The sequence below is a fragment of the Anser brachyrhynchus genome (genome assembly GCF_964034855.1).
Source record: "Anser brachyrhynchus genome assembly, chromosome: Z".
Classification (NCBI taxonomy): domain Eukaryota; kingdom Metazoa; phylum Chordata; class Aves; order Anseriformes; family Anatidae; genus Anser; species Anser brachyrhynchus.
In genome coordinates, this window is record NC_137697.1 from 4,356,025 (window position 1) to 4,376,915 (window position 20,891).

A 20,891-nucleotide genomic window follows, 5' to 3' on the forward strand; every position below is an offset into this window, starting at 1 on the left:
CACCCCTGCCTCCAGAAACACCTCTAAACCTGCCACGAACGACTGCGCTGAAAGTAAAATGCAACAGACAGGCAAAATAAGACCACAAAGAAAAAACCCAGACCCAACACTAGGGCATGACATAGGGAAAGCGGACCTAGGGAGGAAGAGCGATCTTGGGGAGTACTCAACTACTCTCCCTCAAGGCCAAAAGGGAAACACAAAGAAAAGCACATCCGCAACACAGCTGCGCCAGCACCCTCTTCCCACCACTTTCACATCCCCCACACAAACACTAAGGACAGATTACCCACCACCTCAACAAAAAACACCAGCCAAGTACCTCCAGCACCCGCACCACGCTCAGGGCCACCCCAACAACGCACTTCCCCACACACCACAACCACCAAAACTGAAAACCACAGCCGGAAACTCTCACCAACCAGAAAGAGACGAAGGGAAAGAGAGATGCCGCACCGCATAAAGCCCGACACACGGCAGCACCCCGAGCACTGCCACCACCCGCACCACCACCCAGCCCCAACAGGCTCCTGCCCAGCGCGACCCAACACCCACCATGCCTGGGCCCGCAGCCCCACCACCAACAGCCATCCACAGCGCCCTGGCGCTCCTGCTCCTCCTCACGCCTCCCGCCGACGCCTTCTCCTGCAGCCCCCTGCGCCTCCACGACAGCGCCTTCCCCTGGGACAGCCTCCAGCTCCTCCGCGACATGGCTCCCAGCCCCACGCAGCCCTGCCCGCACCAACACGCGCCTTGCTCCTTCCCGGACACCCTCCTGGACACCAACGACACACAGCAAGCCGCACACGCCGCCCTCCACCTCCTCCAGCACCTCTTCGACACCCTCAGCAGCCCCAGCACCCCCGCGCACTGGCTCCACACCGCACGCCACGACCTCCTCAACCAGCTCCAGCACCACATCCACCACCTCGAGCGCTGCTTCCCAGCCGACGCCACGCGCTTCCACAGGCGAGGGCCCCGCAACCTTCACCTCGGCATCAACAAGTACTTCGGCTGCATCCAACACTTCCTCCAGAACCACACCTACAGCCCCTGCGCCTGGGACCACGTCCGCCTCGAGGCTCACGCCTGCTTCCAGCGCATCCACCGCCTCACCCGCGCCATGCGCTAAGAGGAGCCCCACACGCGCACCTCCCTCCCTCCCGCCTCCTATTTATCTATTTATTCAACTATTTATTGAAAACAAATAAACTTCACCTTTTCTACAAACCTTAACAGTGGCTCTTGTCTCACCAGTACAGAACCTCCCAAGGGGGCAGCCCACCTCCACACACAACCACCGCACCGAGCCCCACACAAGGACTCAAACACGGGGCCATCTCCCCTTCCCTCCCTCCCTCATGGCAGCTCGGGCTGGCACGGGGTGGGGTGGGAGCAGAAGGCTGCTCCAGCGTGCGGGGGCCAGCCCCAAATCCTCTTCCCCAGGGCCTCCACAACTGCTCCACGCTCAGGCAGCACCAAAGAAAAAGACGTGCCACCTCGCTCGGCGTTCAGCTGCATGCTCTGCAGATGGGGCACAGCACCCTCCTGCACACCGTGTCCCCGTGCTGCTTGCTGCATCACTCGGACCTGCGGGTCGCTCACTCAAGAGCCAGACGACAGACACAAATACTTCGTATTCTCTTCACTTCAGATACCTTTCCCGGGGCCGCAGATTTGGACAACAGCTCCCTTCCTCCTGCTCTTTGAACACCAACGACGAGCCATAGGGCAAAATGTGCAAGGTCCTGCCACGGACCTCCCACATCAGCCATGGCACATACAGACCCCCCTCCCACAGCCATGGCACATACAGACCCCCCTCCCACAGCCATGGCACATACAGACCTGCTAGTGACCTTCCCGTAACTAGGGGGAACCTAAGAGAAAGGTGGGGAGGGACTCACTCTGTGAGGGTGGAGGGAGAGGACGCCAGATAATGGCTTTCCACTAAAAGAGGGTACATTTACGTTACACTTTCCAAAGAAATCCTTTACTATAACGCTGCTGAGGCACCGGCACACGCTGCCCAAAGAAGCTGGGAATGCCCCGTCCCTGGCAGTGCTCAAGTCCAGGCTGGATGGCGTTTTCGGCACCAGGTCTGGAGGGAGGTGCCCCAGACCATGGCAGTGGGTTGGGACCAGCTGACCTTTAAGGTCCTTTCTAACCCCAACCATCCAAAAATTCTAGGATCTCAGGAAGCCTCCTCCTTCACCTCTTCCCACGTGAGAGAAATAACAAAGGGAACAGGGCTCAGCCCATCCCAAAAACAACACCCTTGCCATACAAACAGCTGATGGGCACTATACCTTCTCTCCACGTGCCACGGCTCACAAGGAACAGAAAGCAACAACCACAAGACTTGGTGCCTGAGGCCATGCGAATGGCAACACACACCCAGCTCGCAAAAAGAAAAACCCCCCTTCTTCCTTTTGCCCAAAGCAAACGCCTGTCCTAAATGCTCACAGCAGCTTCAAACGCTTAAGCCTCTAGGAGCTCCTCATACAGAGACATTCAGGGACCGAGGACCTACACCCACACCCACCTCCTCTCAAACAACCACCACGAAGCAATGGGGACACCAGACACCTCCCTAAGGCTCCTTCGAAGAACATCGCTTCGCAATCCTTGGAAAACACAAATAGAATCATAGAATCATAGAATATCCTGAGTTGGAAGGGACCCTTAAGGATCATCAAGTCCAACTCTTGATACCGCACAGGTCTACCCAAAAGTTCAGATCCAATCTCTTCTTAAATTCAGACAGGCTCGGTGCAGTGACCACTTCCCTGGGGAGCCTGTTCCAGTGTGCAACCACCCTCTCTGTGAAGAACCCCCTCCTGATGTCGAGCCTAAATTTCCCCTGCCTCAGCTTAACCCCATTCCCGCGGGTCCTGTCACTGGTGTTAATGGAGAAAAGGTCTCCTGCCTCTCGACACCCCCTTACGAGGAAGTTGTAGACTGTGATGAGGTCTCCCCTCAGCCTCCTCTTCTCCAGGCTGAACAGGCCCAGTGACCTCAGCCGTTCCTCGTACGTCTTCCCCTCCAGGCCTTTCACCATCTTCGTAGCCCTCCTCTGTACACTCTCCAACAGTTTCATGTCCTTTTTATACTGTGGTGCCCAGAACTGCACACAGTACTCGAGGTGAGGCCGCACCAGCGCAGAGTAGAGCGGGACAATCACCTCCCTTGACCTACTAGCGATGCCGTGCTTGATGCACCCCAGGACACGGTTGGCCCTCCTGGCCGCCAGGGCACACTGCTGGCTCATATTCAACTTGCTGTCTACCACAACCCCCAGATCCCTCTCTTCTAGGCTGCTCTCCAGCGTCTCATCGCCCAGTCTGTACGTGCAGCCAGGGTTTCCCCGTCCCAGGTGCAGGACCCAGCACTTGCTCTTATTGAACTTCATGCGGTTGCTGATCGCCCAGCTCTCCAACCTATCCAGATCAGAAACATCAACACATACAAGGGAAAACACACGCAACACATTAATAGTACAAAGACGACAACCTAACGCTACGGGATTGCATAGCGAAAGTGGACTTGGGCAGAAAGAGAAATTTCAATGAAGCTACGACAAAAACATCCCCCTACAGGCCAAAATAGAAACCAGAAATAGAAAAAAGAACCACATCTGCGGCACACCTTCCGCAGCACCTTCTCCCCACCACTTTCACATCCCCCGCCTCCCAATACCCCCAAAAAACACCAGCCAAAACACCAGCCAAGGACCTCCAGCACCCGCACCACGCTCAGGGCCACCCCAACAACGCACTTCCCCACACACCACAACCACCAAAACTGAAAACCACAGCCGGAAACTCTCACCAACCAGAAAGCGACGAAGGGAAAGAGAGATGCCGCACCGCATAAAGCCCGACACACGGCAGCACCCCGAGCACTGCCACCACCCGCACCACCACCCAGCCCCAACAGGCTCCTGCCCAGCGCGACCCAACACCCACCATGCCCGGGCCCGCAGCCCCACCACCAACAGCCATCCACAGCGCCCTGGCGCTCCTGCTCCTCCTCACGCCTCCCGCCGACGCCTTCTCCTGCAGCCCCCTGCGCCTCCACGACAGCGCCTTCCCCTGGGACAGCCTCCAGCTCCTCCGCGACATGGCTCCCAGCCCCACGCAGCCCTGCCCGCACCAACACGCGCCTTGCTCCTTCCCGGACACCCTCCTGGACACCAACGACACACAGCAAGCCGCACACGCCGCCCTCCACCTCCTCCAGCACCTCTTCGACACCCTCAGCAGCCCCAGCACCCCCGCGCACTGGCTCCACACCGCACGCCACGACCTCCTCAACCAGCTCCAGCACCACATCCACCACCTCGAGCGCTGCTTCCCAGCCGACGCCACGCGCTTCCACAGGCGAGGGCCCCGCAACCTTCACCTCGGCATCAACAAGTACTTCGGCTGCATCCAACACTTCCTCCAGAACCACACCTACAGCCCCTGCGCCTGGGACCACGTCCGCCTCGAGGCTCACGCCTGCTTCCAGCGCATCCACCGCCTCACCCGCGCCATGCGCTAAGAGGAGCCCCACACGCGCACCTCTGCCCTCACGCCTCCCTTCGCCCACCACACTGGGGCGCTGACAAGAACTGACCAGAGCCCACAGACCACCACCACCCACCACCTCCTTATTTAACTATTTATTTCAACCAAGCTTGTCGTCTATTTATTAACTATTTATGCAAAGGAAATAAAGACCTTTTGTAAGAACCTGACCAGTCCTAGAGCATCCCTCTCGCTGGCCTGAGGGCATCTGGATAATGCCCTCATCTCCAGCCTTACACTTCTGCTTAGCCCTCAAGTGCTCAGGCGCTTCCACTCAACCACCTCGGGACAACCCCACCAACCACACTCGTCTCCATCACCCCTCTCCCGTCCCGTCCCAGGGCACCTCTGCCAACAGACCCTCTCTCTCTCTCTCCCCACGCACACCCTCGCAGCTACCACCCCCACGCACCCAGCCCCTCTCTCCTTCTCTCAGCCTCCATCAGCATGCACAGCTCGCTCTCGCTCCACTCCTCTCCTACCACCTCCACAGCTTCAGCGACCACAAACCCCTCCCTCCACCACACCGCTGATGACCTCGCCAGGCACACCGCTCCTCAGCCAACCAGCCCCTTCACAGCCCGCTGACCGCTCTCCCACCCACACGGCCCAGGATCAACGTGGCCTTCGCGCCTGACCACGCACACTGCACGCTCACGGGCATGACACACTCCCTGGTCACAACCTCGACAGCTTCAGCGACCACAACACCCTGCTGTACACCATGTATCCATGCTACTTGCTGCACTGCACGAACTTGCAGGTCGTTCACTCAAGTCTGTCAACTGGCTGAACCCCTGTGAAGAACTGCCTTAAGACCCTTCAAGTCCGTTGCATATTCATCTATTTGCCTAAGTTTATTTATAAACAAAAGTAAACAGAAAACAGGAAAAATAATAGTATTTCTAAAATATTTTATGGAAGTCACATTTTTAACAGGTCCAGCACGGAACGGTTCCAGGCAGATGTACCTTCACAGCCCCACACAAGCCTTATTCTCCCCCACCAAGCCCATGCTGGCAGCTGGGCTCAGCTGCTTTGAACTAATGTTCAAAGCATGTTCTTATTTTAATACCAATATTGTCATTTCCCTAACTCATTATAGTATTTCTTACTTGTTTTTAATAGCTTCACCTCAATTTGTGTGACACATCTACTGCATTTTTCCAGCCATCCCACAACTTTGTCCTGACCTGATATTAAGCTGCCAGGTCTTCATTTAGCTAGGTCTTTCCTTTTATCTCAGTATGGCTTTATCTGCCCTCACTGCAACTTTCTTGGGTTTCAAAAAACTTTTACTGGAAAGTAAGACATCCTCATACAAAAGATTTTCAGAAACCTTCATCACTTATTTCCAAATAATTGTGTGCTATTTATATTAGACCTAAATTTAAGGTCTTCTGCTGAATATATGGACAACTTACAAATAACATAAAGGTCAGTTTTCCACTTTAATTGTCTGACAGGTATGAAGCTTCTTCTGAAGCTAAGTACTACTACATTTTCCATAGCCTTGATTTGCCCATTACAGAAAATATTCCACCTGTTTTTCATTACCAGATACTTTATTTTGGGTCTCACTTTTTATTTCTTCTGGCAATACTTCCCCCCCAGTTTAGTATTAATTATTAGATATCATCCATATTTTTTCTCCTAACTCAATTCAGTTATCTGTCAGACTGGTTCTTCTGCAACATTTTTCTTAAGTGGTTTTTGGTTGCATAGAACATTTTCAAATCTTAACCACATTATCACTTGTGGCCTACTCTTCCTTTGATTTGATGATGAGCAGACAGACGAGGTTTTGTCTGGTACATCCCTGTACTCCATTTGGCTAACCCCCAGATTCCACATGGACAACTTCATACTGACTTGCTTAAATACAGCCTTCATCCAGTAATACCTCTTTCCAGATCACTGCTCATTGCTCCAGTTTTGCCTTTATGGATACAGTGCATCAATGTATCCTTCGACTTTTCTTAGTTACATACTACCAACCTTTCTGAGTTCTCTGCCGGAGTTTTGGGGTGGGAGGAAACAACTCCTCACCTTTCTGCATTGAGGGTGAGGTTCCTTGTGAATTTAACTACCTATGATTCCAGTTTCTCTCATATGTCATTTATATTCTGGATTCAGCTAAGTAAGAAAATCGTGTGCTTCCCCTCCTGCAGCTTACCTGCTGATGCATTTGTTGCCACAATGCATGCAAAGAACTCCAGCTTTAATAGTTTCAACAACCTGCTAGATGTACCCAGTGGCTGTCAATTTATGTACAACACCTTGCTGTTCAAGCCCACCCCTTGCTAAGAAAGAAGCTCATGCTCAGATTTCAGATTTGAAAAGACAGAGTTTGCAGATGGACAAATGTAACAATCGCTCTATACCCATTTACATCACCTAAAGAAACTGTTTGTGGATATTCAAAAAACAGAACATAAGGAAAAGCTCTTAATCACCACTGAGCAAAGCAATTTGTGTTGGACAGAGGATCAATACTGAAGATAACTTGCTTAAAATGAAATAAACCAAGCTATTTACTTACCATTGGCAGCCTGGATTGAAGCATCTGGAGATCATCATAACCATAAATCTGCTTGAAGACAGATAAAAATACAACATCATTATAACACTTTTCTCTGATGCTGACAAATTTGGGGCTTTAAACACAGTTTGCTCCGGGAAAAGCCTATGTTAAAGGTGTATGGCTATATGTTGTATTTAGTAATCATGAAGCACTGTAGAATTGTAAGGCTAGTAAAGCTTAAAATGGCTTGTCACTCTAATATTGTTTTCGGGTGATAGCAGTTCTCTGAAGAGAGCTTGACTGTCCAGTCTTCAATACTGTTTTTACAGATGTATCATTCATGAATTAATAAAGATCTACTGGGCATTCAGATTTGGGAGTAAAAGCAAGTCTTTTCTGCAATTATTCTTTCCAAGAATATGACGATTAAAGACATAACGAGTAGATTATCAAGCAAACTACAACTCATCCCTCACATTCAATGTAATAAGAAAAGCAGTTAGAACAGTTTCCGATTCAAAAATTAGATAATGAGATGTTGATCCTGGTCAGACATCAAAAATCTCCGTGCAACCTTTCAAGCAATGACAGACAGAACACATGGCACAGCTCAACCAACAATACAGTGAGTCTATTCCAGTAACACAAACCTGAATAAGTCTAAATTTAATGGAAAGGCCTAAAACTTTATACCACCAAAAACCGTAACAGAAGACATGCTCAGCTTTGACAGCAGCCACACCAATTCTGAAATTTTCTGTGAACAGTGAACTCCCACTGAATAGACTGCACTTCTTCAGCATTTGGAAGAAGAATTCCAAGTGCAATACATGACAACACAAATGCCTTGGCATAGACAGCAGCAGGTCTGGAGGGCCCACTTGCACCAAGGTTTAAGTAAACAAGGACAGGTACAATTAAATTGCTTACTGGGTAGGCAGGCAGAAGTCCTCCAGGTCCCACAATATACTGGTTATGCAACAAGGGCGGTACACCTTGGGGTAGGTTTGGGGGAGCTTTGCCTGTAGAACCAAAATACAGACGCTTTAACAAGCCTTTAGAAAAGAAAAGGCTTCAGCACCGAGACAACATAGCTCACGAGCCCTGGCAGCTGCACTATCATGGCTTTTAAAGAACAGAACTACACAGAAAAATTTAGTGCTAACTGATGAAAATGCTCAAAATAGCCTGAAAAGTTGAACCATATCTAAAGGAAGGGAAAGCACAGACTACGTCAAATTGAAAACAGTCCCTGCAGAAAACAGTCCGATTCTGTCATTTACTTCGAGTGGATTATAGGAATTACAGGAACTTCCTTCCTTGGTCCCCTCCTGAAGGTAAAACATAGGCATTGGTCTTGATCTGAGTGCAAATCATTTTCTTTCATTTTCTATCCTGTCAACACATTTTCCCCTTGCTGTCAGCAACAGACCAGAAAGCACTAAATATTGCCAGTATACTTTTTGTGGGTTACTTATTGCATTTGGGAAAATAAAGAAGATTGAGACAGCCTCAGGTGCCTCTATGAAGCAGAGCTAGGAAGCAGAAGGGTAAAAAGGCATTTTGGCCAGTCAGATGCTTCATTTACAAAGAATGGGAATAGGAAATGAAAAATTCTCATGTATTTAAGTTTGATCTTAATATTTACATCATTCACTTCCCTCCACAGAATTTCCTTTTAGCAGGTTACATTGATTAGAAGAGCAACAGAGAAATATAGCATTGCTTCCACTTCAGTCAAAGAAGTCTCCCCACCTTCTCTGTCAGTGGATACTTTGGAAGAAGCGATTATTGCTGTGGAATATCCCACACATCAGACAGCTTTTTTCCTCTCTGCAGATGTGGCAGTAGGTATGTGACACATGATAATGAGGACACTGCAGTGTACTTTGATACTGCCAAATGAATTCAAGTCACAGAGAAGACTGAAAGGAAAGCTAACGTGAACTGACAGCCAAGAGCAGATCACAAACTGGAATACAAACTGGGCAAGTCTCCTAGTCCAAAACTTGAAGCGAGAACTGCTCTGGTGTCTATTTATAAAGCTTTTTGGGGATAGAATGTGCTATATAAACGCCACATCACACCCTAACAAATACTTCAAATACACAAAAGCAGGCAACTTTATTTTAAAAGCCAGCAAGTAAAGCATGCTGAAAATGCTAGTCAAGAGTGTGGATTTCTTAGCGTAGTTATTGCTGGTGAGATGCTCAACTGACAGCCCTGCAGACTGTAGTCCTCTGTCTATCCACGTGATCTGTTAATATTGCGAACCTGAAGACACTAAGGGAGCTGCCCGAGTGGTAGCAGCTGGTATAGAAACACTGGTAACGCTCAGGCCAAGGCTGTTTGTAGTGTTCATACTGCTTGCCATGCTGACAACCGAAGAGGTGGTGCTAGTGGCTGAGGTTGAAGCAGTTGAAAAAGTTGTTGAGGGCTGGAGCGAAGTTGTGTTCTCAACACTAGTGTGCTAGAAAGGAGACAAAAAGAACGAGGATCACAGAGCAAGTAAACCACAGTGGAAGATGCTGTGGAAAAAAAATCTTTTAAGTAACAGCAGCTCATGCAAGAGAATGTTTAATAGTATATGCATTACTTATGTACCAAGCAAGCAACTAAGTCGCATGCTTGTCATTTTTAAGAATTCAAAGAAAATTACATGAGAGTTTAAATTAAGCAGCTGTATCATCATGGAATTGTATCGCAAAAACTCAAACATCCTTCCATTGCATCATTTTTTGCCCTTTGACTGTCTACTCATTTAAGCTAGTACTTATTATATAAACTATATTCTCCCAAAAGACTTTTTTCCAGAATACAGGACACTGCTATTGTCATTTCCTCATTGCACTTTGTGGAATTTAAAATATTAAAACTGCAATGCCCCAGAACAAATTCAACATGGTAAACCACCACAGATCAGATATGTTACAGGAACACATGGGTATAAAGGAGTTCCTGGTTTGAATCCAGCGCAATACAGTGCCTTTACTGTAAAAGTTGATCACACTTGCAAAAGTGTCATCAATACACAGAAGCTAAAACAGCTCCCACGACAGGGAAGAAGGACATTTGCCTAAATGTGAATTTTCAAGTTACACATTCAGTCAGGATGAAGCATTACAAACTAAAATACACGAATAAAGAAGAGCAGAAGCCTATTGGCACACCCTAACTGGGACTGTACAGAAGTACACTATCACAGAATAAAGCAGTGCCTGGCTTCCATTTGTGTAAGCTCACCTACAGCACTGTATTCAATACCATTTGCCTCACTCAAATGAATTACTCACATGACAACAACGTCACATGGTAAGCTCCATTATCATCTGTCATGAAGCAATTGTCATGATACATATCATTCCATCACCCCACACTTGGCCTGCTAACTTCTCCAGTATAGATTGCTAACACCCCACCTTTTGAAGAAGTTTCAGACAGCCAATTCTATTTTTAACACACTTGCTGCAAGAAATTCTCTTTACTCCATCTCCCCTTCCTGGCACAAAAATTTTCTCTGCAGCTGTACGACTGGCCAGTCTCTAATATTTAATTCTTGATCTAGCACAAATCACAAGTAGTAATGACTATCTTTTTACCACTAGAGGGCTAGCATTCCTTCTCTCCTGAGATAAACCTCTTGTCTCAGTTCCTGGTGTACTGGGACACAATGAACTTTAAGAGAGGGTCTTAATCATCAGATTAACACCGACTATATGACAAACATCTGTTGAAATGCAAACAGGACTTACTGCATGTGATGTGCTTGAAGACAACACTGAGGCAGGGGAGAGGCTGCTCTGATGATTGGAAAGGGAGCTAGAAAGAAATTGCAAAGAATTAACACAACGAATTTATCCTAGAACAAACCATATACACACTGTATATGCACACACACCCCCCTACAGGCAATTTTTCTTTAAATAATATCTGACTACTTTTTAATAAAAATAAAAAAGAACTATTAATAACAAGAAGCATAATAAAGATCAATCATTTCTAATTATCAGTTTACTACATTTTTAGAAAAAACAGTTGTTTCAGCAATCATACAATGCCTGTAAGCCATGTAAATTCCAAAACCAGAATGTACCAGAAAGTTCCACATAACACGTGGCTTCTTTCTTATTCTTTCCCTGAGCGACTGCTGCTGGGTATCACAGGGGACAGGTACTAGGTGAGGCAGTGCTTTGGTTTGATTCACCACTTTGCATGTTCTAACCTGCATTTCATTAGTTCTGCTAACTATAACTGTAAGGTATGTGCTCCACAACTCTGCCAACAGCCTCAATACTCTCTTCAAAAGGCAAGGCTCAAAAAATATAAAAACAAACAAATAGCATCTCTGAAAGCAGGAAAATTAGACATACTACTACAGAAAATCTAATAATTCAACCATACTACTCATACCACCACTACAACACCTAAAAACCTTTTCCTTATTCAGAAGATGAATCAGAACAATCAGTTCAGTTTTATACATACTGTAAAATTTGAGAATAAGGAATCCACTGATGAAAAACCATCTGCAGATAACTTGGTTTTAGGAAGCAGCTCTGTGTTAGCACCACTTCTTTCCCTAGCTGACCAGACCTGTGAATTTGAGGCAGTAACAGCAGCACCAACATTCATTTGTAATTCAAAGCTCTTTAAATGTCTCCTTGAAAAGTGACAAACTGGTTCTCAAACATTTACACTTAAAAGTTCTACCTTACATTCAAGGTTAAGAACACAAAAAAAGTACTACACGACTAAACAAAATAACCAAATGAATACTGAACAAAGCCAAGCAAAGCCATACAAAGCATGTATGGTTTGGTGTTCAAATAGCTCATGATGTGAATCAGAAGCAAGAGAGATTCTAATAACAACACGTACTTTAATACTCTCCATGGGAATAGCCACAAGAAAATAGAGCAGTGTTTTTAACAAAACTCTGGACTAAATCATATGCCCTAATTTAAGGGCAAAGACTTCTGTCACAAGCTCTTCAAGGTGCTTCCTTCAAGCCTTTAAAACTATTCTCCATCTGGACGAAATAGGATGACACCACTCAGGCAGCAAGAAAAGAAATGACTGAGTCCCGCAAACAGTTTTAAACCATTTCCTTGCCCACCCTTCCCTTGTAAGAAGCTTTCATTAATTTATTATCTGACCTATGGGAGAGACTCAGTCAACAGCTGCCAGCACAACCAAGTCAGACATGCCTGGAGTTCAGGCATCTTGATATGACACTCAGTATCTGCCCAACAGTTAACAACGCTCCAACTAAAACTTCTACCAACGTGCACAGCTTTTCAACAAATGTGAAGAGAATTTTTCTAATATGAATGGAATAATTCTGGTTAGCTGCTGCATTTACCATTATATTCAACAGAAAATGCTAGTACAAAAGATAATCAACCGTACCCCAGCTGGGAAACAGAAATAAAACTGATATCCCATCAAATTAGTTTCTTATATTAACAAATAAAGTACAAAGGTGAGCATTAGAAGTCTAACAAATCAGTACAACCCCAGCAGGTCACCTGCCCGAGGACAAAGCTCAAGTAACAGGGACAGAAATATCAAAGAGTGTAAATGAGCTGAACTGTGCTGAAGACACTTCCAGGAACCTGATGTTTCAACATGTCTTACGGAAATGTCTGAGGAAGAAGAGAGACACAACGTCCTTACAGATTTTTTTTATTTTTTTTTTTTTAGTTTTGAGAAAAAACAAATATAAACGAAACTACGATACTTCATAATCGGGCAGAAAGTAAACTCTTAAAGCAATGACTCCAAACATAAGGCAGTGTATTTGTCCAGACACTGCACAAAGTAGGGAAAGCAAAATGGCGGAAATAAAAGCAGCTGATTTAGCTGGTATGATTGAAGCAAGAGCCCCTTGAAAAACAAAGGTGTTTATATGCCATGAAAATTTGAGGGCAGCACTGCTCTAACACTACTTTGAAAACAGAAACATCCTCTTCTCAATCTTTCTTAATTCCAGTTACTGCCAGAAAAGGGGACCCTGATAGCTTATAGCCCCAGTGTCAGCCGCCCTTATATTTGCCCTTTCCCCAGAACATTACTCCCTTCACAGGTCACCCCAACTCCTACCGTACCTGCTTAACTGGGAAAGTGAGCTGCTGGCCAAGTCACTGGACTGAGGCAAGCTGGGCAACGTTGCCGCGTGCTGCGATGCTGAAGGCAGAAGCGAAGCGGTGGTGGACACCACACTAGGCATAGAACCAGCAGAAGGTAGTGAGGGAGAAGGCTCTGTCTTAGACACTGGAACTGATGAAGTAGCTGCAATGAGTTGAAAAGAGGCATTCAGAGACAAATTCCAGCATACCTGACTCCCAAGCTGGATTCAGGAACACTAGGTATTCTAGCCTTGATTTACAAAAATCTGGTTAAGAACAAGGAACAGTGTTAAGCAATCTGGCTATTAAGGAAAAGTCAGATGGCACCAGAACTAGATGGCACCAGAGCTATGAATTTCTCTTTAAGCTCTTCACTTACAAAATTATAATATTTACTGCTACACATGTAATAAACTCGTCTTCTACACTTCACCTCCTAATATCTGATTATTAGCTTTTGCTCCTACGTCCATCCTTATTTCAAAATTCTTTGCATTTGATTTCAATCCCTTTCTGCAAACTGAATGTGTTTGCATTCTTCAAGACACTGCAAAGCTTACCTACAGCTCCAGTTCTCCACTCCAACCTACACAGCACCATTGATGCCTGAGATTTGGATCACTGGGGTACAAAGGGCACATAAAACTAACCCGTTTGCAGTACTGACTCAAATGTGTAATGCATTAAAAGTAAAATAAGCTACAATAAAATGCCACAATTGAGCACAGCATTAAGCACGCTCAAAGAGTTGACAAATATAGCCTTAGTTTATTTGATCTAGATAACGAAGGGTGATTAGCATTATTAATGCTACTTAGCTTTATAATTGGACTTATTTACCACCAATTTGCCTTTCCAAAGGAACACTGTACTGCAATAAGACAGAACAATTCCTCCATTTGTTTCTACACTTCCGTCTCTTGCCCTCTGAAGGAGGGTAATGCACAGAATTAGACACACATGCACACCAATAAATCTCAGAAATAGTTGAGCCCTGCCTTACGCTGGGCCATGCTTTCATACAACACTGAAGATCACCACCCAGTGGATCACTGCTATCTTGGAATGCTTATGAAGTCAGACAGTCAGAATGCTGTCTGACCAAACAAGAGTCTGCTTAGAAGTTAAGCATCACTGTTCACATTAATGGTTTTCTCCCTAAATGAGAGAAGCCAGGTTGCTGGATCAGCTGCTATGCAAACAGAAATCAAGAGGTCTTGACCTTGGCAATAAGCATGAGCATAGCTGACAAAGAAAATTCAAGTGGCAAAAACATAGATATGAAGAACACAACTGTATAAACCTGATACCTCCTGGCAACATTCATATGAAAATAAGTAAACACCCCTTATAACTCAGTACAGTTAGGCCAGGATTCACTCCTTGAAATCAAAGTAGATAACCCCAGTATAAGAGACTTCATTAAGATCATTTAAACAATGCCTGAACATGATGTGCCAGACAAAAAGAAAACCAGAAAACAAATAGGACGGTCAGAATTGTAACCCAAGCATGTTCTGAACAGCTACATGTTTAGGAAGGATGAGACCTGGACATTGAAGAGCAGCAGTAGGAAAAACGAGAGATGACCAACTAAGGATATTAGCGGCATATACAGAAGGAAAACCGTCAGTGCTTTCAAATGTTTACAAAAATAATTTCAAAATAGTTTGGACACATGAAAAAGATAAACAGTAAAAGACTGATTCTGGTTTATGGGCCTGAGATAAGAAAAAAATAGAAATGTTGTTAAAGGGAACCAGTATAGAAAAAGGGACTAATAAAACTGGTGCACAATAATTTAAAAAATTAGAAATTCTCAGATCTTTGTTTTTCATAGCAAGAAGACAAATCCCATAGCGAATTTCCAAAATCATAAATTCTATATGGAAGAGTAAATAAGTTTTCTATTTGTAAAGTTGTCCTATACATTACAATCTTTAGTAAGTAACTCTTTAGGCATGTACCCTTCCTCCTGCTCACTTAAACAGAACTCGGCATTAACGAAACAGTTCATAGGTCTGAATACTCAAGTTCTTGGCACTCAAATATAAAAAAAGCTGTCCTGCTGCTGACATACCTGAGATGTTTAGAAGATGGACAGAGTTAAAACTGAAGTGTTGGAATTTCAAAAGCTTTTAATTCAAGCTGCTGGAAATTTCCATAAACCAGAATATTAAGGTCAAGAAGAGTGAAAACTGCTTTTTAATTATTTTGACTCTGGGAAAAGAGCTACTGGGGTGCTACAAGTAAATTACCAAACACACACAAAAAAAAGAAGGCCAAGATGAAGAGAATAGTATCAGGGCCAACAACATATTGTTGTTACTCTACTGTAAGATAGCAAGCAACCCAGCAGAGGGAGCATGTTAGTCACCCTTTTTCCCTACAGGGTAGCAACTGAGCAATTGAGCACTACACCCAGCAAGAGGTGCTTTCGAAGAATATGACTGTTTTGTTACCACTAAATTCTAATTGCAGCTTTCCAAACAAGAGCTGGAAGAACATATAAGGAATTGTATGTTAAATAATTTGCAGTAGAGAAATCCAGAAAGGAAAAAAGCAGCAGCAAAGCAGCTTTTCTAATGCTTAAGACTGCTCAGCGTTACACACACTGGGTATAGATTCAGTAGAGCTGTTTCCATATTTCCATTTTCTCCAATAAGCAAGCAGTACATCCTGTGCAAGTACAAAATAAGTTTACATTGATCAGCCAAAAATTAGTCAGAGGACTATACAAAACCTCAAACCAGATGTCACTGCTACAATTGCGCGCATACCAAGTTATAAGGAAAGATCAGAAAGAGTCCCGTACACATCCAAGCTTTGTAAACTTACTGTCAAGAGCTGCCTGTGTTCTAACACCACTGTGCCCATTCTGTAAACAAAGGAGAAATTAATAAATCATCTCAGGTATATTGTATTTTCCGAATGAATCACATTTAACATGCTTCATGCAAAATTCTATATTTGTTCTAAATTGAAAGACAAAAGGGCAGAAAATTAGCTTTTCACTGCCTTTAACAAAACCACATAATAAAGTTCTCAAGTGCAAGGTGTCCTGAACATACAGAATCCCATACATTGCCCATACTACACCCATTAGCAGGAGACCTTCCCGTGTACTGTATATAACAAACTTCAGGTTCACACCAATATGAAAGAAAGGATTGCATTAACATATAGGAAATGGTTGTGCTTTTGATCTAATGCAACTCACAATTTTAACTATCCAAGTTACACAGACGCCAATTTTTTTCCATTGAAAGATAAGACTTGAGAAGCACCAGTTGTTTTTTGGATAACGCTGGAGTACAGAAGTGGATAGTCTACGCTTGATCCTCACCAGTACATACGAGCTAGTGCAGAAGACAAGTGTGACTGAGCCATTACATAACAAAGGCCAGAAGTAAATAAACTTACAAACTCTCACAAGTTCCTTAAACATTCAACAAATTCTCTTTAAACAAACCTATGTTCCATGTACAAAGAGTAGGTGCTTTTAAGTATCTCCCAAGAGATCCTCTGTCCTAGATCAGATCTCACCCTATTCCTTTTAAAATAAAACACAACACTAATTCCTACTGGTGTTTAAATCCAACAAAAGAATAATGCTGGAGGGGCCAAAAACAGTTTGAGATCTATTTGCTCTATTCCTTATAAATTTAAGGAATTATGCCTTTGGATAGAAACTGTCAAGTTATGGCAAAATACCATGACTAATATTTACATAGAGAGCAAGTTCCTTTTTTAAAAGCTAAGCTTCAGGGAAGGAAACTCAACTAAAATATTAAAGTGTTACTAAGAAAAAAGGTCAGATGGCAATTTAAGATGTCATGACCCATAAAATCAGAGGCTCTTATATCCCAAATACAGGACAGCCCAAAACGACTACACAGTAGGAAAAGAAAGCATAAATAACAGGGTGGGCTTGGGAATCAAAGAAAACACTTGGCTTGGTTGAGAGCATTGACATAGCAGGGTTATAAGAGTCTAAAATGGATAGGATCATTTTACCTTTTTCTAAGTCTTATTTCTGAAGTTCACTCACCGTAACTGCAACGGGGGGTGGTTCAGACGGAGCCATGGAGCTTTGGTACGCTATCCTACTATGCACAGAAGTCTGTTCATAGGAGGAAGTTGTTGTTACCGGGCTAGCGCTCTGGGATGAGCAGGTCAGGCTGGAAGAGGTGATGGCAGAGGTTGTGTAGGTGGACTCCTGTACTGTATTGGATATTGGCAAAGAGGTATTCAAAGGATCACTGGAAAAAGTAAAAGTTATTTACCACAATGGTAAATTAGGTATCAAACACCTTCATGAAATATCAGCTCCTACACAGTTACCTAAAACTTACTAAACTAAGACAGTCAAATTTACACTATTTATATTAGAAAAAAATCATGAATAAATACAATTTTGCTTTGGTCCCCAGTAATCACTTCAAAGCCAAGAGCTGCTTTAAGCACCATTCACCTTCCTCCTGTAAGCCCAACCACACTTGTCAATCAACTTATTTCCACCCTCTCAAAGGATAAACTAATAATCATAACCTCTTTCTTAATCAACTAGATCCATAAAGGCCAGAGTATGATAAACACCTAATCTTCTTAGAACAGAAATCTAACATTAGAGCAGCAGTCTAACTCAATACGTAAAAAGTTAAAAAAACTAAAACATGCAGGGGTTTTATTTTCTAAACAGCTTAAATCGTTTATGGAACTAGAAATGAATGTGGAAGTTCATTTTTACTAGTGTTTCTGAATAAACTTCAGGAAGCTTTCTACTGAAAGCTAAGAGTAGAAAGTTAAGAGTAAGGAAGAAAAATGGGTTAGACACATTTGTCTTTATCATCTCCTATTCTAGCATTTCAGTAAAAGCTTCTGCAGACTGAAAAGCTTGGCTTCTTTTCTTATTCTACAGGAGCATCAGATCTGCAGTCTGGTGCCAATCTACTAACATGCAGATATGGTACAAGGTTCATCCCTCCTGGATCAAAAGCAGAAAAATTTAAGTTGTAAGGAACAAATCCTCTGGCAAATTTAAAAATCGTGACAATCAAACATGGAAGCAATTCTGTAAAAGGTAGCTTGCTTTAAGGTTTTCCATTCGTGTCATCTGCAGCTTCAAATCAACCCGTCCAGAAGGTTTTGATTGTCATTAGAACAGAGACTTCTTTTAACATGCCATCCACAGAAAACACAGCCTTACAAGCCACCATTATTTCCCCCTCCCACTACACAGTAACTGTGCCTTTACATATTTTGCACAAACTTGACCCCTCAAGAGGACATTTCAGAAGGCACAAGGGGAACTCACACGTACTTCACAGATTTTGAGTACAAGCTATTGTTGGTCGCCTGGCTGGTATTCTCACTGCTTGAAGTTGATCCAAACTCTGGGAGTGCAGGCTCTGATCCAAACTCAAGAGCTCCAAACTGAACATTTAACCCTGTCACATCAGCTGATCCAGGCATCTCCACTGCAGAAGCAGGAATCTTAAAGGGGAAAAAAGCCACAGTTCCTTTCTGTGTACTATCTGTATTAAAGGTACCAGTGACTGACACTCACCTCCCATAACTACAAGCTTCTTCAGTTACTGCCTCAATCTTTCCTCTCAACGACATCTGTCACAAAGCCCCAGTTTACATCACATAAATTAATTCCGTTCTTGTAATCTGAAATTCATTTATGGATTCTGTGCTCTGATCTGGGGCCGAACGTGTTAGCCATTATATTTTGCAATACGCAGCCATCACCAACGCCCACCCCACCCCCCCCCTTCATCCAACATTCAACTTGCAGCCACTTGTGTCAATCCAAAATCACTCAGCATCAGTCATTTTCCACACAGAACAATCAGATATGTGCTTGGAAAAGACAACATCATTGTATTTTGGACTGCAGAACTATCCAGCTTAGAATTCCCTGCTCTATAAACAGAAAACATATGATGGTCTTTGCCCCTCTTCTCCCTAGAAACTTATACACAATTATTAAGTACTTGGTGCCATCAAATTACTCACCTTGGATGCTGGAGTTATCCTCCGTTTTGGTGGTTTTATCTGTTTCTGCGGGGTTTGATGGGCAGTCACTGCCTGGTTCTCCATAGATATACTGGGCAGCTGTAACATTTTGCTGACAGCTGTAGAGGTGTCTACAGGGGATGGCTCTCGGAGTTTCACCTGGGAGGAGAAGGACTCCAGCCCAGGAGGAGGAACAGGGACTGCCTGCGTTTGTTGCTGCTGTCGCTGGGTCAGCTGGCTCAGAACTGGGGATGGTTCAGGCTGGGATTTAAAGTCTGGTCAGCAGTGGAAAGAGAAAAATCAAATTAAATCATTAAACTCTGCTCTTCATGAAAGAATCTGGGTGACTTGAAACACTTGACAGCTATTAGTTTCTAGTGCGTGCACCACACAAGTTCCACGCAGAACATTACCACTGCAGTAACAATGCCAACATTTGATACTCCCTATCTTAAATGAACACTTTTCATCAAGTATTATTTAGCTTTCTTTAAAAATAATAGCCACATACTATTACATATTAGGCATCAGAAAGCTTGTGGATTATTTTAGTCAAACATTGCAAGTTCCACTGCAATTAACTGTGCCAATAAACTGTGATAACTTTCAATGTGTTTGAAGTTGCAATTTAGATGTATTACAAGTTATGATTTCCTGCCCCACAAACGTGAAGATTTTCAACACAAGGAAGAATTCATCTACCATCTCCATCTTTCTGAAAGTCAGGACACACTGGACATAAGCAGTTTTTTCCCCTATTCTTTCTCTTTCACAATTTTCAGATGTGAAAGCCAAACAACAGCTTGGAGCACTGGCCATCAACCATAAGAGATCCACAGCATGCACAATCTGAAGGTGTTTTTTTTTTATTCACTTGGCAGAGCACATTAGAAAGCAACTTGAAATGCATATAAACCTTTTTTCAGAATTAATGCATGTAAAAGATTACAACTGCTATCAAATTGGCTGCTTATCTATTTGGAAACGCACACATACAAGAGATAGATACAAGAACTATCATTCTTTCCAGTGAGAACACTGCTACAAACTGAACTGCAAAGAACAGCTTCCTATCATGTTCACTGCTGTTCCTGCCAATTGTACTTAATTAAATGAAAAATCCATCCAACTACAAACAGACAATGTGAGTAATCTGCATCATTCTGAGCACATGCAGACTTCACACAAGGAGGTATGATGCACATTATGAAGCAATTACGTAGTACTCATTCAGAACTCATGTAAAAGTTATAAGAGGAAAAAAAGTCAAAATATGGTGCAACCTTATATTCAGCTAGAAGCAGCACAGGTACAAAGACTAAAATACTTATTTTCCAGGATTTGCTGTGAATAAAGTCACATCAAAGTTCCACTTAAATAGGTGCACCAAATCAAAGATGTCACTACATGAAGGCTCAACCATTTCTAAAGACTCTACAGAGAGGCTTAAGCCCATCAAAATTTAGTTTGTGATACATTTGTAACATCTATTACCAGCAGATAAACTTAACTTAAACCTTGTAACCAATTTTATTATTAGAATTGCATTTTTAAAAGCCTTTCATGGAGGCCGTTTTAAACTGTCATTGGCATTAATAACTTTTACAGACTAATAGAGATAGAGAGATTATGTGAAAGCACTTA

General features: G+C 43.8%; 3 protein-coding genes across 6 annotated transcripts in view; 2 read left to right on the forward strand and 1 right to left on the reverse strand.

Moving 5' to 3' along the window:
- UBAP2 (ubiquitin associated protein 2) overlaps nt 1–20,891 on the reverse strand; it is a 117,645-nt gene that overhangs the window by 42,010 nt on the left and 54,744 nt on the right. For 2 of the 4 annotated variants that reach the window (XM_080574745.1, XM_080574746.1), the window contains exons 10-18: nt 19,248–19,522; nt 18,547–18,719; nt 17,275–17,485; nt 16,062–16,101; nt 13,203–13,386; nt 10,848–10,914; nt 9,370–9,565; nt 8,026–8,117; nt 7,114–7,161 (exon numbers count right to left, since the gene is read on the reverse strand). In XM_080574745.1, coding sequence (XP_080430871.1) covers nt 7,114–7,161; nt 8,026–8,117; nt 9,370–9,565; nt 10,848–10,914; nt 13,203–13,386; nt 16,062–16,101; nt 17,275–17,485; nt 18,547–18,719; nt 19,248–19,522 — 1,286 coding nt within the window. Of the gene's footprint in view, nt 1–7,113; nt 7,165–8,025; nt 8,118–9,369; nt 9,566–10,847; nt 10,915–13,202; nt 13,387–16,061; nt 16,102–17,274; nt 17,486–18,540; nt 18,720–19,247; nt 19,523–20,891 lie in introns of all 4 variants that reach the window. The other 2 variants (XM_080574744.1, XM_080574743.1) reach the window with 2 other exon arrangements.
- On the forward strand, nt 441–2,122 carry LOC308185998 (interferon). Its single transcript, XM_080574785.1, has one exon. It carries the CDS (start codon nt 557–559, stop codon nt 1,130–1,132), a length of 576 nt encoding a protein of 191 aa, XP_080430911.1. The 5' UTR covers nt 441–556; the 3' UTR covers nt 1,133–2,122.
- Nucleotides 2,152–7,104, forward strand: LOC308185999 (interferon). Its single transcript, XM_080574786.1, has one exon. The coding sequence runs from the start codon at nt 3,970–3,972 to the stop codon at nt 4,543–4,545; it is 576 nt and encodes a 191-aa protein (XP_080430912.1). The 5' UTR covers nt 2,152–3,969; the 3' UTR covers nt 4,546–7,104.